The 15,841-nt window shown below is 37.9% G+C and overlaps 1 protein-coding gene across 5 annotated transcripts in view; it reads right to left on the bottom strand.

The window, feature by feature from the left end:
* ITPRID2 (ITPR interacting domain containing 2) overlaps nucleotides 1-15,841 on the bottom strand; it is a 41,338-nt gene that overhangs the window by 9,202 nt on the left and 16,295 nt on the right. For 2 of the 5 annotated variants that reach the window (XM_064484952.1, XM_010991542.3), the window contains 7 exons: nucleotides 10,286-10,358; nucleotides 6,577-6,665; nucleotides 4,026-5,231; nucleotides 1,894-1,971; nucleotides 1,688-1,815; nucleotides 1,125-1,275; nucleotides 4-69 (listed from right to left, as the gene is read on the bottom strand). In XM_064484952.1, the coding sequence (XP_064341022.1) occupies nucleotides 4-69; nucleotides 1,125-1,275; nucleotides 1,688-1,815; nucleotides 1,894-1,971; nucleotides 4,026-5,231; nucleotides 6,577-6,665; nucleotides 10,286-10,358 (1,791 nt within the window). The remainder of the gene's footprint in view (nucleotides 1-3; nucleotides 70-1,124; nucleotides 1,276-1,687; nucleotides 1,816-1,893; nucleotides 1,972-4,025; nucleotides 5,232-6,576; nucleotides 6,666-10,285; nucleotides 10,359-15,841) is intronic. The other 3 variants (XM_064484953.1, XM_064484954.1, XM_064484951.1) reach the window with 2 other exon arrangements.

The following is a 15,841-nucleotide window of genomic DNA, read 5'->3' as shown; positions in this document are numbered from 1 at the left end:
TACTGGTTCCATTACATTCAATGGAGAAGGGCATGACAAGTTATCAGCGCTCCTACTGCCACACATTCCCTGGAAAAGCAAGAACAATATATGTGTGTGTGTGTGTGTGTGTGTCTGTTTTTTCAAATTGCAAGTGATTCATAATAAAATGAACTCATTATTGCTCTGACAGTCCTTTATGTCACAAAGGTTACCCTCAACTGTCACAGGTTCCTATAAAGTGTATTATTGTGACTCAAGTTGACTGACTGCTGTCACCAATACACACTTCTCAGAATAATGGATCAAAACCTTTTATGGAAAAATATATTCATTGATGATACAGGATATTCTTATTCTATGCTATACATATATGTGTGCACATACACAAACACATGCGTTCTTATTCTACTGGTTCTCCTTCATATGTGTGCATGTTTGTGTGTTCATCCATTTATTTTTAAGAAAATCAAATATGTTCAATTAACAGATGAAAGTTTGCTATTTTAACATTTCAAAACAATATATTCTACAACTGAAAGATTTTGGCAAAAATAAGAATACAACTCGAAGTTCAAACTGCATAGAAAGGGGACATTAGAAGTAGGAAAAGTGATACAAAATAAAGTGTTTGTTTCTAGTCTCGGTCGTATAGATGCTTTTTTGCTTTTACAAAGATTTCATTTGATTCCTTAAAAAACATAAAGAATGAAAAAGAATCCAAAATAAAGTAAAAGTTTCAGTGGAACAGTTTGTTTTTTTCCCCCAAAAGCAGGAAAGGGGAAAAATAAAATGACTAAGTGAAATATTTATCTGTGTTCTTCACAGTTACATGCAGTGATTAGCGCCTAAATTAGTCATATGTTAACCCACTATCACTGTCCCTTTAAAGCCCTAAACTTTTGTATTGCTCCTTATTCTCTATTATTAAAAATTATGATTTTCAATGTATTTCTAAATATACTAAACATTTAAGAAAATAATCACAACTTGCACATTCAACTGATTTGTGGGAAAGGCTCCTTAAACATTCTACATGCCTCTAATGCCATTTAAATAAGTTTTGAAATTAAGGCATCTGCCTGGGGTCGCGACAAACAAGTCCCGCGTGAGAGCTGCGGCCAGGACAAGCGGAGGTCGCGTACCAGGAGCGCCGGGGAGCGGAAGGGCGACGGCATGCGCACGGCGCGGAGCTGCTCCTCCAGCCCCAGCAGGCGCTCCTCCAGCTGCAGCTCCAGGTCCTGCAGTTCCATTCGGACTGAATTTCTCAAGCTCTGGAGCTGATCAACTTCATACCTGTCAGTACAGTGGGAGGCACAAAGTTTGAGAAAAGCAGTTTGAGGACTCCTGTTCACAACTCTCTCACGGGCTATCGGGAGGTACTGAAACTCCAAGTTCCGTATCAGCGCAACGGCACCTGCAGTAGGCGTAACCACTGGGAGAATTGGTTTTTCTTCCTCTAGCATCGATCACAAATATCCCAAACAATTAAAAACAGCCTGCAACCACTATCTATCTTCCTCACTACACCGAAGAGAGAGAAGTTTACTTAGTAAAACCCTGCGCCTAATTTTATTTGCACTGGTTCACAAAGCAGATAAAGAGCGCACAGCAGTAGAAATAAAAACCCAGCTTCAAAAATTAAAAGCTCACAATGCTTTATAGAATGAAAAATATTTTAAGAACATTAAGACAAACGAACTTTTACCTTTCCTCCTCAGTCATATGATGATAAACCATGGTTTGCTGGCGCAGCATTGCCAATTCTAAATCCATCATTTGCGTTCTAAACAAATTCAGGCTCCGCCTCATTACCTGGAGCTCCTGAAAAGTATTCTAAAATACAATATGACACCATCAACGTCTAAATCACACGAATTCTTTTGTAGCATAAAGCTTTAAGTGAGAACTTACTTCATAAAGAGGTAGAACAGATGATTTCTGAGTACTGTATGGAGCAGCAGCAAGATCAGGTCCTCTCGTCATAGGGTACTTCAAAAGAGTGAAAATATGGTAAGAAATCAATGTTAAAGAGACTACTCCCAAATTATCTAAGGTGCTAAAAAGGCGGAATTTGAGGCCTACATATTTTTCTCTGAGGCAAAAAACAAAAACAAAAAACCACTTCATGTTGTAAGGAACCAAACAAATCAGTCCCCAGTGCCAGCTATTATTCCTATCTGTTTCAGGTATAAGTCAGTGTATTTGGAATGGGAAAGAGGCAAAGGAACGCATATAGTTCAAATCTATGTCTTGCAGGATTTCCCACTTGCCTTGAGGAAGCAGAAAAATAAAGGCAAAATTCAGAAATGTAGAAGCGATAGCAAATGTCATTCTGAGATTACAGAAACTACTGACTTGGCTGAGAGAGGAGAAAGCAAGCATCACACTCATTCTTAGACATCTGAGTGACTACTATATTTCACGATTTTAGGCAGTGAAAAAGATGAAGGACAAAAGGCATTCCCTCCCTTCAAGTGTTCTCACAGTGAGAGAAAGAAGGGAAAAGAAGTTAAAAAAAATTATTATAGTGGTTGGGAGCGGTGTGGGGAATGCTATGATGGAAACAAATAAAATTTTTGATTAGATGAGTAATTTTTCCCGACAGTGGTGACACCTCAGCTGAGCCTTAACAGTAAACAGGACTTGGTCAGGCAAAGAAAGCCATGATGGGGCAGTCCGGGTAGGAAAAAAAAGTGGCATGGGTGAAAACAGATACCTAGGATCGCACAGCTATGCAGAAGCTTGCGTGCAGCCCACCACGGCAGGAGCACGCAGAGAGAAAGGGACTGGGGAAACAGGCAGAGGCCAGGTCATGAAGAGCATCTGTCTACTGAGGCAGGGAGAGGCGAGGGCAGGGAAATGAATTAGCTGAGCTACTGATGGGACGTCAGAGGGAAGACCACATCTAGAGCAGAACAAGCTGGCTTAGACAAGTGCACCATGAGGGTGCAGGAGGATAGGACCTGGGAATCCCCAGCTACATAAATGACAGCTGAAAGGTTAAATGTCTCCTTCCCAGACAGAACTATATTTTGTAAGAAGGAAGGAGAAACACCCACTTTCTGGTCAGACAGAAAATCATTAGAAGACAGCTGTCATGAGGATAAACTCTATATTTAAAAAAGGTGTTATTTTACTACATAACTTGAAAAGTTCCAACTTTCACTTTTACTGTCCAAGTGGCTTCTCGTTTACTTTGTCATCATGATAAAAGATCTATAATATACACTCTAGGCCTCCTAACTCCTAGCTGAACACCCTGATCATTACGTTACACTGTCATTTTCTTTCATTTCCTCAATCATCTAAATATAAACAGTTTAGAAAGAGATTTAGGAAGGAAATATGAAAGGCAAACCTAGACACAATTTACTTCTTTTCATAGCTTTTTTTGGGAAATTATATTTCCTGCTCACTAACAAATCTGAGAGCAATGACTTTAAAAGTGACAAGACACAAAGACCATTTTTATTCAAGTTCACACTTTACCTGATTTTTTTTCTCTTCTGGGGTGGTTCCAGTCTTTTCACCCCGTGGAAGTAGACTAATTCTGTGCCAGGAGACCAGCATCAGGAGTCAGTAGATGGAGGGGAAAGCTTAGTCAGAGAGCTACGAGTGGCCCCAGGAGAACACACGGCGACACAGAAGCCATGGGGAAGAAAACTCAGAAAGAAGAGGTGGTGAACACTGTCAGATGGCAGAGAAAAGGAGACACAGTACTTGAGAGGGGAGAGTTTTAATAATAGAGACACCTTGACTAAGACGAAGACAGTGGAGGGCAGGCTAAAGGAGGGAGGAGACCTAATGAGCGATGTCCCTTCTCTAGGAGGGAGGGAGAGCGCCTTGTTCAGAATTAAGTTACAGCTACTCCCTCGAGCTGGGAGGGAAGAGGCTGAGAGGAGGGCAGGTATAGATAAGTTTCTGCAGGTAGGACAACGAAGCTGAGGTGGTTCATACCTGATGGGTCCTAGCTTCTCAGTGAACTAAGAGGTGTTCAGACCAATAAAAGAAAAAAGTTCAGAAAGACATACTTTTTCTCATACCTGTGAAAGGTTCTGCAGTGAGTTTCTAATATCATGCAATACTCTTCGCAACTGCATTTCGATGGCAGAAGGAGGGTTCACAGAGCACGCTCGGTAAGGGTAGGCAGCATGTCTCTGTGAGTAAGGACACCCAAAAGGGGACGTGAAGGCACTGCAGGTGGCGCCTGGTATATTGGGGACACTGTGAGTGCTCAGAGTTCTCATGTGCTCACACAGGGGTCTTTCCTGCCACTCCGAGTGGATGGAGTGAAGGGAGCAGGTGGACTGAGACATGGGGACCGGAGCGTACAGTGAACAGGCGGGAGTCCTCCGCAGAGGGCAGTCCTCCAAGCGGTTCACCTCGCTCTGGGTGGCTTCCTCTTTCTTCACAGATGGCGGAGAGATGAAAATAGTGGATTTAACTAAAGACTGACCATCACGTTCAATCGCCTCTTTTTCTAATTTCTGTTCCTCTTCCGGTGTGTACTTGTAAGTGAAGGAAGGTGGACTGCATCTGGTCTCTTTTCCAGGTGACAGCCGAACATTGACAGAGGACACAACCCTTACTGGACTCAACAAGGTGGTCGGTAAAGACTGAGACCTTCTCAGGGGATAGCCAGCTTTTGCAAACAAGTACCTCTGTTTTAACAGATCTTTTGATTTTATCAAGCTACGCCCCACTCTTTGATTAGACAGACTGAAAACCTTCATTTGGGCTCTTCGCAAAGCTGTATTTACTCTGTCCACAGAGGGAGGCCCAGTTGTATTTTCAGAGCCCTTCTCACTGCATTTAGCTTCAATAGAAGCCAGTGATTTAAGAATATGGTGGGTGGTATACTGGGGAAATTCACATTCACTACTTTTATCCATGTCACTTTCAGCACTTGCTGCTCTCAGTAGTTCCCCTGGCTGTGCTGGAGATGAGTCCTCTTTCGTTTCAGTGACCTCAGTAACGTGATCCCCTGCACTACAGGTGGACTGCGGACTTCCTGTATGCTCAACAGTCTCGCACGGGGGGAAACCCTGGCTGTCTGGTCTTTTGTCAGCAATTGTTGCGGTCTTCTCTCTTCCCATCTGAAGAGAGGTGAGAGACTCCTCCTCTGATTCATTAAAATAAGGCTGGTCTTGTGCCGTTGGTGTAAGGAGCTCTTCACCAAATGATGTGACTGTTGTCTCACTGTCACAACTATCAGCACTACTCCCCATGGCTTGCAGGGATTCATGAACCTGTGAAAGGAAAACGGGTGGAAGGACGGAGAATTCCTGTAAGAAGCAGCATTAACAAAATACCAAACTGATACGATGCTTCTGTACTTTTAGGGTCTCCCACCTCCGTTTTGGCCCCGGTACTATTCTAAATTGCTTTAAGTGCTCTGATCAGCAACCCCTCCACTCTCTCATATAGATTATTCTAGACTTTTTCCTTAAATCTCTTTTCAATACTCATCTTCCTTTCTTCCAACACATGACACTGACTCAGAGAAAATGGATAAACATCTCTTAACTTCTTCCCCACCATCTACAAACTTCACCACGTCTCTTCCCATCATTCCCTCCTCCCCATTCTGAAAGAAAACTGTCTCTTTTTTCAAAGCTAATCCTCCCAACCTGTACTTCTGATCACATCCTCTCCAGGACTAGTGTATTCCTCCAATTTCACCTCAGATTTCTCTGCATCAGACTCTTTCTCTTACAGCCCCTTCCCTCAGCCAAACAAATTCCCTAAGTCATTACACGTAAGGAAAAGACAAAAAGACCTATCTTATGGCTATCATCTTTAGTTGAAAAAACAGTTAGCATTCAGATCCTCTGTCCCTTATCACTGATTTACTCTGCAATCCTATTTTTGCCTCATTTACTCCATCAGAACTATTCACCCAACTATTCACTTTCTGAAAAACCAAATTCTCATCTTTTCACTCCAATGGTCATAGCTTTCCTTTGAAAAGTTTCTCCTCCATCTCCCAATTTTTATGCCTGTTGGATTATTCTGAGCCTCCTTAGATACTTCTCTTGTCTGCCTACTCCTTAAATGCTGTTTCTCAAGGTTCTTTTTGGGGTTCTCCTTTTCTCTTATTCCAATTTTCCTTAAAATTTGCTTACCAGTGTTTTAAATACTTGTGATGTACATGCTGTGTACTACAGACTAAGCTCCTTGTGGATAAAGATGTGCCTGTTTTCTGGGTTGTCTAACATACATGAAAGTCAGAAAATATTCAGCAAGCTGTGGGTCCACACTATTAAATAAACAGTTATTGTAAAATACTGAAATACACTGACAGTAAAAAATTAAAAAAATAAAAATCAGGTTAACTAGTAAACTTCTGTTTACTGGTGGTCCAAAAATAAAGGAGAAGTTTTTTGTTGTTTTTAAACATTCAGGCAGAGAGAGATGAAGAATTAGTGAAACTTAAAATTTGTAGTCAAATGCTTAGATAACATCTGCATCCCAGAATTTTCATCGTATTGTCATTTGAAAAAGATTACAGATTGCCTTGAAATATACAGCCAGTGGAAAACCACCTAAATATAAAGAAGTTAATCATGTGCCTACTACAATAGGAAATTTTACCTGAAGATGATTAAGGGAGAGGCAGTCTGTCGAATCTTCAGCAAAACCGCTGCTATCAGAGTGCTGACTTGCAGTACGCAACAGGTGATCTACCAAAGGAAATGTGTTATACAAAACCGCCAGATGGAACTTCAATGAGTACAATACTGTTACAGCTGTATGATGCCCAACAGATCTATGATACATAACAATGATTTTTTTCTTAGAAAAGCATGCCTCACTTATGCAAAATTGTGGCTTCAAAGCACAGGTGGTAACTTGAATTCAAACAAAAATGAATCTGATCTAGAAATCCTCTGTGTTTGATTGCTAATTAAGCTCTAATTACACTGTACTTAGGTAAATCCAATTAATGTCTTATCCTTGGAGGACAACTGGCTGAAATAAAAAAAAATGGCTCTAATAAAGATAAAAATCCCAAAGTACACGTTTTCACATTTACATTTTCATTATGTAAGTATGTAAGATATTTTGTATGTAAAATTAGAAGTTTAAATGTAGTATGTAAAAACTTCTATTACCTTCCTAATAATAAAAACACAATTAAGGCCAACAAATTAAATAATTTGTATGCAAGAGTACTTAAATGCCTCTGATGTTTCAAATGATGCAAACATTTGTAAGTTGTGAGACTATTATTTCTTAACAACTGCATAAAACTCAGTCATGTAGGTTCAACTAGTACATAATATTGTTAAATTTTATAATAACTCTGCTTTCTTTTTGGCCACAAAACTCTAATTCCTGGTTAGTATAACCTAAAAACTGTTTTAGGTTAATAAAAAGACCAACTAAGCACAGTGGCACGATCACACGCCCACCCACACCGCAAGTACCACAGCAGGGGGAAGGCTTTACAAATGAAGGAGACACTTCAGGAGACAGTCAAGTTCTGCAGGATGTCAGAAGCAACAGGCTAAATAAAGTGTTTACCAAGTCCACATTCATTTGAGATTTGAGTAATAGAAAGTACTTGAGAATATGTTTGAATAAAATCCAAAAATCAATCAAAGTTTGCCTGACTTCGAAAAATATTATACTGTAGCCTTAGGTTCAACCTGGAGCAACACGAAACAGAATAATACTTTTTCCCACTAAAAATTTAGAGTAATTCTGTAACACTGTTTAAAAATTAACAAAACTACATAATGAAATATAAGAAATTGGTAAGTCTAGGTAAATTGAAATAAGCTGTTGAAATTGAATTGGAATAAGCTGTTACCATAGGTACTGACTGTGCATCATATTATTTGAGAAAATGATTAACATATCAGTCATTACCATAATTATATGCTTGCCTGTCTTTAAAAAAAAAAAAAAAGCTAGACTGTCAGGGTTCTGAGGACAGGAACCTTATTTATTCTTCTTTGTATCCCAAGTACCCTAGAGCAAGCTAACAATAAAAAATGTTTGCTGAATGAATCAATGATTACAATCTCCTTAAAGCGACAACAAAATTAAACAGTTAAAGAATTTAGAAGTGAGACTGCCCTATCTGCTGGGCAAAGGGCACCTGCCAAAGAAACTGGGAAGCCTTGACCAGCTCCTCTCAGGTTCTCTCCGCCAAAGTCCGCTCTACCTGCAGCAGCAGGGTACAGTCCATGCCACGTGCGCCTCTCTGCAGTTAGCCCTGTCTGAGTTCACACACGTCAGGTCAAGCGTTGCCTGCTGAGGCTTCAGAGCATGTGTCAGACAGTGGAAAGAACAAGGAGACCTGGGCACAAGTTCCGGCTTTATCATCATAAGCAGTAACTTTTCTCCTCCAGAGAATGGGACAATTCTCCACCTCACGTGGCTGCTTCAGAAACTAAGTCGAATGCAGGTGAAACTGTTTTGTAAACTATGAGTCATAATCTAGCTTCTTTAGTCAGATGTTTCAGTTTCACAAAAAACACAGTTCACACACACACAAAAAGTAGAACTAAAAGGAAACAGACCTCTGTCCTAACTGAAGAGATAAGACATTATTTTTAATTAAAAACTAGGAAGTTAGGCCAAACATTAAAGTGAGAACAAAACAAAATGTGGAAATTCTTTTTACCCAGTATCATAAAGAAACAAAGCAGAACACCCATCCACTCTGCTAGACTAAAGAAAATACTGTATGTCTTCTGTAATAAGGAAAATGTTGGACTGCTCTAAACATATCTACTGAATGTTAGCTTGTGACATGAACTGAGTCACTAAACCTCTCTAGACTTTAGTTTGCAAATCCCAGGGCTGGAATTGAGATTAAGATCACTTCAAAAGTCCTATTACTAAAGTGTGAAGTATTTTTATACACGCACTATATGCATTTTTACTAACCTTGTGAAATGACTACATTACCAGTGATTCTAATTCTGCCACCATGATTAATCTAAGATATTTGCATTTCACATTGTCAAAATTTGATAGGCTCCCTTCAAAAATGACTAGAACACTACATTGTTCCCTCTCCCTCACTCACGCACACACAAAACAATTGTACTATTAATTTATAAAGATGTGATTCAAAAAAAGTTATCATTTTTACTTATGCCTCTAGAAATAAGTGTTCCTGCATCGGTAAGAGGAAGAAACCCAGATGTGACTACTAACCACATTCCATCTTTGCCACCACAGGAAGCTTACTCTTCAAAGATTTTAAAGTAATTATACTGCCTTCATCCCCCTGTGACACAGGGCAGGCTGCTTCTTCCAATGTACCCCTTGTCCGCCTATCTACAGCGAAGATTCCTTGATGGCTGTGAGCTCTGCCTTACAGCTCAGAAACACATACATGTATTTACGGACTCACAAGGGGAAGAAAATTAAACAGGAAAGTTCATTTTGTGTCACCCAGAACGGTGTTGACCTAGTGAGAGTGTTCTTGTTGCTTAGTACCGTGTTGCGATAAAAGAAAAATTACGTGCAAATTGTCTCTCATGAAGTCATTTCACAGATCAGAAGAGAATAAACATGTAATTTCCTATTCTAGGAAAATACATATGAATCTTTGCTAAAAAAACAAAACAGGGTGGTTCAGCATGTGTAAAGTTTTAAAAATAAACAGTCCTACCTTCAGTGGTCATTTTAATTTCCTCTCTCCTTTTCTCTAAATCTCAAAAGCTTTGTGACTTTAAAGATGATCAGACATGTTTTTCTTGTTGCAAGTTAAAGTGAAAGAAATGGATTCAAAGACTCTTTGGTCAATAATTAATAATTCAAGAGAAGGACAATACCTACGGCCACTCACCTTTGATCCATAGTTTGAATTTAACTAGCTTTAACTATTGCTGAAAGACTTTATTTCTGCCAGAGGCATATTCATGTATTACACCTAGGAGCAGTATTTAAATAGTGAGAACCCAGAGGTAGATAATACAAATGTATATTTCAAGCACAACCATGTAATAAATATGCCTGAATTTGCTGTTCTTTCTACCACTTCCCATCTAGCCCTTACGCAGAACTGAAAAAAATATTTGGAATACACAGAATTGTGTAAGGAGGTCATTACAAGATAAGCAAACTAAAATTACTTTATGAGCACGGAAGTCTCCAGGAAGATTAAAACAAAATTCTATAACCAAACCATAATGAAGCATGCACACTTGGGTTCTTAATCCTCTTTTTACATTTACAGATGCTGTAAACACTGACAGATTTAAAAAAAAAAAGTTTTTTTCAATCACCCGAAGACACAGTGGTAGTGTGCTCAGGAACTGGAGGCTATTGGTCTACTCACCTCTCTTTGACTTGGTCAGACCGAGCTGGCAAGTGGCCGGGATATGGGGAGCTTCTCCCTCTGTACTTTGAACCTAAAGAAGAGTTTTACATAGTTAAAACTTACAGGATCTATGGCAAAGAATACCTCTTAATCACCATTTACTAAAACAACCAACCTAACTAAAAAGGTCCCAAAGCTTTATATGTTTTAAAAGTGAAAGACATCCTATCTCAAAATTGTTTATAATGCCCCACATCTCAATTTTAGGACCTATTTTTCAGTTAACAACAGGATTGCAAGTTTATACCTAGCAAGAAAAATAACTCCATGTATAAACTACTTCATTAAAAAAAAAGTTGCTATTAAATGAAAAACAGACCCATAAGAAAAAGTTCTCTGAATGTTAAACTTGAAAGTGTAAGGTCAATCCCAGGGGAAGCGCCAGTACGCCCACTGCAGCTCGCTGGCACACACCTGAGGCAATTACAAGTCTTGTACCTTCAAAAATGGCACATCATGCTCCCACTGCAAAATCTGGTAGAAGTCCACAAATTTTCAGGTATGAAAAACCATTCAAGTGTAAGACTGCTTTTTCCTGACATAACTTGGGAATTATAAGTGGAAAAGCAGGTTTCACTATAGAATTAAAATGCTGAAAGATCTAAACTATAAATCCTCTCTGAAAACTATGTTCAAAGAAGGTATCAAACCCATACAAGTTGTCATTTTATGCTGTCTTTCTTTTTTTTCCCTAACTGCACAACTACGTAATTCAGGAATTTTCAGATTCCTTATTCACCACATCCACCCCCTGAATACTCTATTTTAACATAACTAACTCTACATTAAGATTTAAAAATTTGGCCGGGGTGGGGGGAGTATAATACTAATGCCCACACGTTACCCGTAATGATTAATACTTAAAATAATAATTAATATCCTAGTAAAGTAGGCAAACTAGCCAAACATATGAGCATTCAGCCTTGAACAAACCAAAGAGCAAACAGCAAATAGGTTTTAGATAAAACTCTTGTAGTTTTGAGCTTTAGATCCATTCAAGAGTAAGAAATATTCCACAGGAATGAGACTGAAATGACCAACATGAAAAATAGTTTCAAAGGTTGAAGATATTATTACCCAATTTAAAAACTGCTCTGATTTGTGATATCTTTGTTCTGCATGATTCCATGAATCCAAGTTTATGTATCTTTTGAAAACTGAAAGCGTACTGGTCATTATCTCCCATAAATCAAACATAAAACAGTTTCTACTATTCATTATTATTGAAAAATTGTATTCTCCAAAGCAGCAGACATAAGTTCAACAGGAAAACCATTGTTTTGAGCAGAAAGAAACAAAATGCATTTTCTTTTTATAGTCAACAGAAGGTCTATTATTAGTCTCTATTCAGGCCTAGCCTACTTCAAAGAGTTTTCTGTAAAGTAAATACCTAACAGACCAAAAAAGTATAACAGAAATCCAAATTTCTTTAATTATATTCTAAGAATCTCAGCTTAGGCACAACATTGAGATCTCTCATTTTTAAATGTAGAATTATCACAAAGCAACCTGACTTTAATGAATACATATCCTCAGTATATTATCCTCCAAGATGCTATGCTATGGCCAAAAATAAAAATACCTCCCTTTCTCCCTTCACTACAAACTCCATAATTTTAACTGAAAGAAAAGAATAGGGCCCTTAAAAAAATGCTGAGAGGATCATATTTTACTAATAAAACCACTAAAGTTAGGATCCTTCTTCCAACTTAGGCAGCAAAATCATCAGTCACTTGCTGGAGACAAGAACAGACTTGCTAGTGATAATGGCTGAATTTCACAGCTTACCATGTTTTATTAGTGATTACACTTGTGCAAAGGAAAGCAGTCAAATTCAAAATGGGATGCACCACAGAAAACTATGATGCAAAAACGGAATTCAAGTTCATGTGGCAGGATTTTCCCTATTCAGTGGTTTCAAATCCTCAGTGGAATTCCGGTCATTTACTACAGGTTGGTCTTTTATTAATTATAGCTAAATACTGATACTCAAATTGAGTGATGGATAATGAGTGTTCATTACACTATCTTCTCTAATCTTTGGATAAGTTTGAAACTTTTCATAATAAAAATAAAAAAAAAAAAACCCACTAAACCAAAATGATAAAATCACTCAGTCTCAGTGTTTTGGGATTTAAAGTTGCAGGAAAACAGCCTTAGAATAACCCATACATTTGAGCTACTCCATTTTAAAAGTGCTTTAATCAAACAAAGATTATCTTTTTCAATCAATGTCCTGCTACCAAGGCAGACACATAGTTTGGATTTTTTAACATGCCACCTTTATCTGGACTAAATCACATCCTCTAGGCTCAACAGTACTGTACTGTGGTTTACAGAACAGCAATATGTGGACTGTCCACACTCTAGCAACCCTTCCTTTAAGGTTTGAAGAGATCTACATAGCAGAAAACCAAAACTGGAGCCACAGAAAATACAATTCTGTCCAATTTTTAATGATTTCAAAAAATTCAAAGGAAAGCATTATTTTTCCAAAGAAGTGGCAGGGGGCTGTGCATCAGATGACTTGAGTTCTTTCTTATTCAGTGTCTGATCCTATAAAATAGTCTGACCTTCACCAAGTTGTATGACATAGTCCAAAGGAGTAGGTTTGTACAAAGACCCAAATTCAAGTCTTATCCATGCCACTTAACTGGCTGAATGGCTTCATATAATTATCTGTGACAACTATCTCAGTTTTCTTAACTGAAAAATGAAGTTTGCAACTCCTACCTCACAGTTCCTTACTATGACCAAACACGATTGTAAGCTAAGTATTTTAAAACAGTAAAGTGGTGAAGATTTACCACGGATCTCCCTCTGCCATCCATCCTCCAGAAACTCCCTACACTGATAGCCCCATGCCCCTCCCCGCAGTGAGGCACTGATACCAAAGGGAACATCACATCTCTCAGAAAGATGATGGAGAACCACTGCTATCGAGCAGTATCAAATACTGGGGAAGGTGGGGAATGCTTCCTCATCTGCAAAGGGAGAAAACCGGAAAATGAATTCAAAAATCTCTTTCTATGCTAATTTATGATTATATAATTAGTTGCAAATTTTTATCTTAAAAAATTTCCAAGTTATATACACACACACATATGGTTTACTTTTACTGTCAGGTGAATACTTTTTAAAACAAAAGGTTAACATTCTTTCAGATAAATATCAAGTAACAAAACTTAGTGACTAATTGGGCATTGAAGTAACAGACAACAGTGCACATGCCATGCCAGAGTTCCTATTCTATTGCAGACACAATACTTGCCTTCAAAATACACACAGGCAAATTTGAAAGGCCATGGAAACAACTATCTGTCAGGTATCTGACTGATTTGGGATTGTTTAACTCCAGTAAGTACAAGAAGAACCCTGAAACATAATGGCTAAAAAAAAGTAATGGGTATATTAGTTAATCAACAGTGTGAAAACAGGATTAGAAACACTTACTAAAACTTCGATAGCTTAAAAACTGTACATACTACCAACAGTATCTATATTTAAATATAAACTTATTTATAAAGAGACACAGGACAACCAATTTACAGGGATCTCCTTCCTCTAACAGTTAAGTATGAGAAATTTTTCCGTTACACCTAAAAGATGAACAATTGCTTACTGAGTAGCAACTGGTCTAACTGTGAATCATTCATACATATTTTTTAAGGCAAACTGACTTTTAATTAAAAACAGTCTCTGGCCTTTTTTTTCCTTATCATAAGAGATGATAGTCACTTCCATTCTCAAAGGCCACGGTCAGTCCTGTCATCTATTTTACTCTCTTCACATTTAAATACTTCCCCTCTCTGCTCCTGGTGACTGTCAGCTCTTACCTTCTGCCTCAGAGGGACTAAGTAGCTTCATGCACAGAGCCACGTCTGCAACATTTTCTCCTACCTAGCTACCCAAAGCAGCTGGCATTCAGCTAATCTGCTTGAAAACTGGCTTACTGAGAGTCTGTGTGTTTTAACTTATATTTATTCACTGTTTTTACAGGAAGAAAGTCCCCAATAGGAATCAAACCTCAAAGGAAAAGAATCTGAAAGAAAAATAGTAACAACCAACTTTGAATGGGATCTAAAAGTTTACTTTATTAAGATTGTTCTTTTGTCTTTATGATTCAACATGCTTGGGAGAAGAGGAAATTAAAGAAACACATTATTTCCCTTCTTTATTCATTGTTCTACAAGCTTTCTTTAGAGTTCCTAAAGGGATAAAAACACAATTCTAGGAGGTTTTTATCCATATATGAAATATATCTGAAGAATACATATTCTTAAAATTCCCTGTATTTACAAGTTATATTCTGTTTTTGAAAATAAAAATCTTCTATTATTCTTCAACCACCAATGCCTGAAATCTTGTACTTGGAAAAAAATTTTCACTTCAATGTCAAGTTACTTTCTTTCTTAACTGCTTTTGCCAGCAGAGGGAGCAAAAAAAAAAAAAAAAAAAAAAAAAACCCAGTCTATACTGAACTCCACTTGCCACCAAAGTATATCTATCCAACACTTTATAAATGTTGTAAAGGCCTTTTGTGTATGCTGTCAATAAAGACAAAACAAACAAACAAACAAACAAAAAACTATGGCTTAGAATTCAGGAATTCTAGAAATTAAAAAGCAACATATAAGAGTGTATTCTCATCTGAGTCACCTATATCAGGTTTGCAAGTATCTAAACTGTGCGATTGTATTAAAACAAGAAAAACGACTGTCACATCCGATTGTTATAGAATAAGGGCCCTAAAGGAAGGCAAGAAGTTATACTTTATGAATGCTAGGACAAGTTTACACCAAAACAAAATAAAGGATCTGAACAGTGAAATGCAACAAAAAGAGGTTCTAATTAAAGTTGTCACTTTCTCAGCTCATTATAACGACAAATAAAGCAGCTTACAAAAAAATGTAAAATATTTCAAAGGCTTGCTCCTGCCCCCTTTTTATTTCACTTTTCAGTTAAAATTAAAGTATTAAAGGACACACTCAGAGACCACAAAAAAAAAGGTAAGTAGCTATACCAGCAATCAAAATTTTGCAGTAGATGAAAAATCTTCACTGCTGTGAGAACACACTCACCTAAGAGGACATTTTATGGGCAGAATCAATTATTCCATTTCCCTAACTCCCTAAAATATTAGCATGCAATTCCAAAAAAGCTGTGAGCTGTTACTAAAACTATTCTGTAATAAATTTTAATAAGAAAAATTGCACATTATATCATTTACAGCCACAGCTCGTCAGCAGTACATATACACCTCAGTTTCCTCACATATAAAGTAAGACCAGCACTGCTTGCCTCAGACTGCGGAGGAAGGCACTCTGAGGGCCAGTACGGAGTTGGCCACAGGCCATGCGGGAGCTTGAAAAACTTCAGTTTCCGCCCCAAGGTATACAGCTCCGACACAGAAGTTAACCTGACTATTCAGAAGCAGTTTTAGCTGAACCTCATCAAAATGAGTTTTTTTTATCTTGTCCAATTTGAAATTTACATAAACTAGTAAGAATATCG

Source organism: Camelus dromedarius, chromosome 4, assembly GCF_036321535.1.
Source record: "Camelus dromedarius isolate mCamDro1 chromosome 4, mCamDro1.pat, whole genome shotgun sequence".
NCBI classification, from domain to species: domain Eukaryota; kingdom Metazoa; phylum Chordata; class Mammalia; order Artiodactyla; family Camelidae; genus Camelus; species Camelus dromedarius.
The sequence above is the reverse complement of the archived record's forward strand: the minus strand, read 5'-3'. Positions and strand labels throughout refer to the sequence as shown.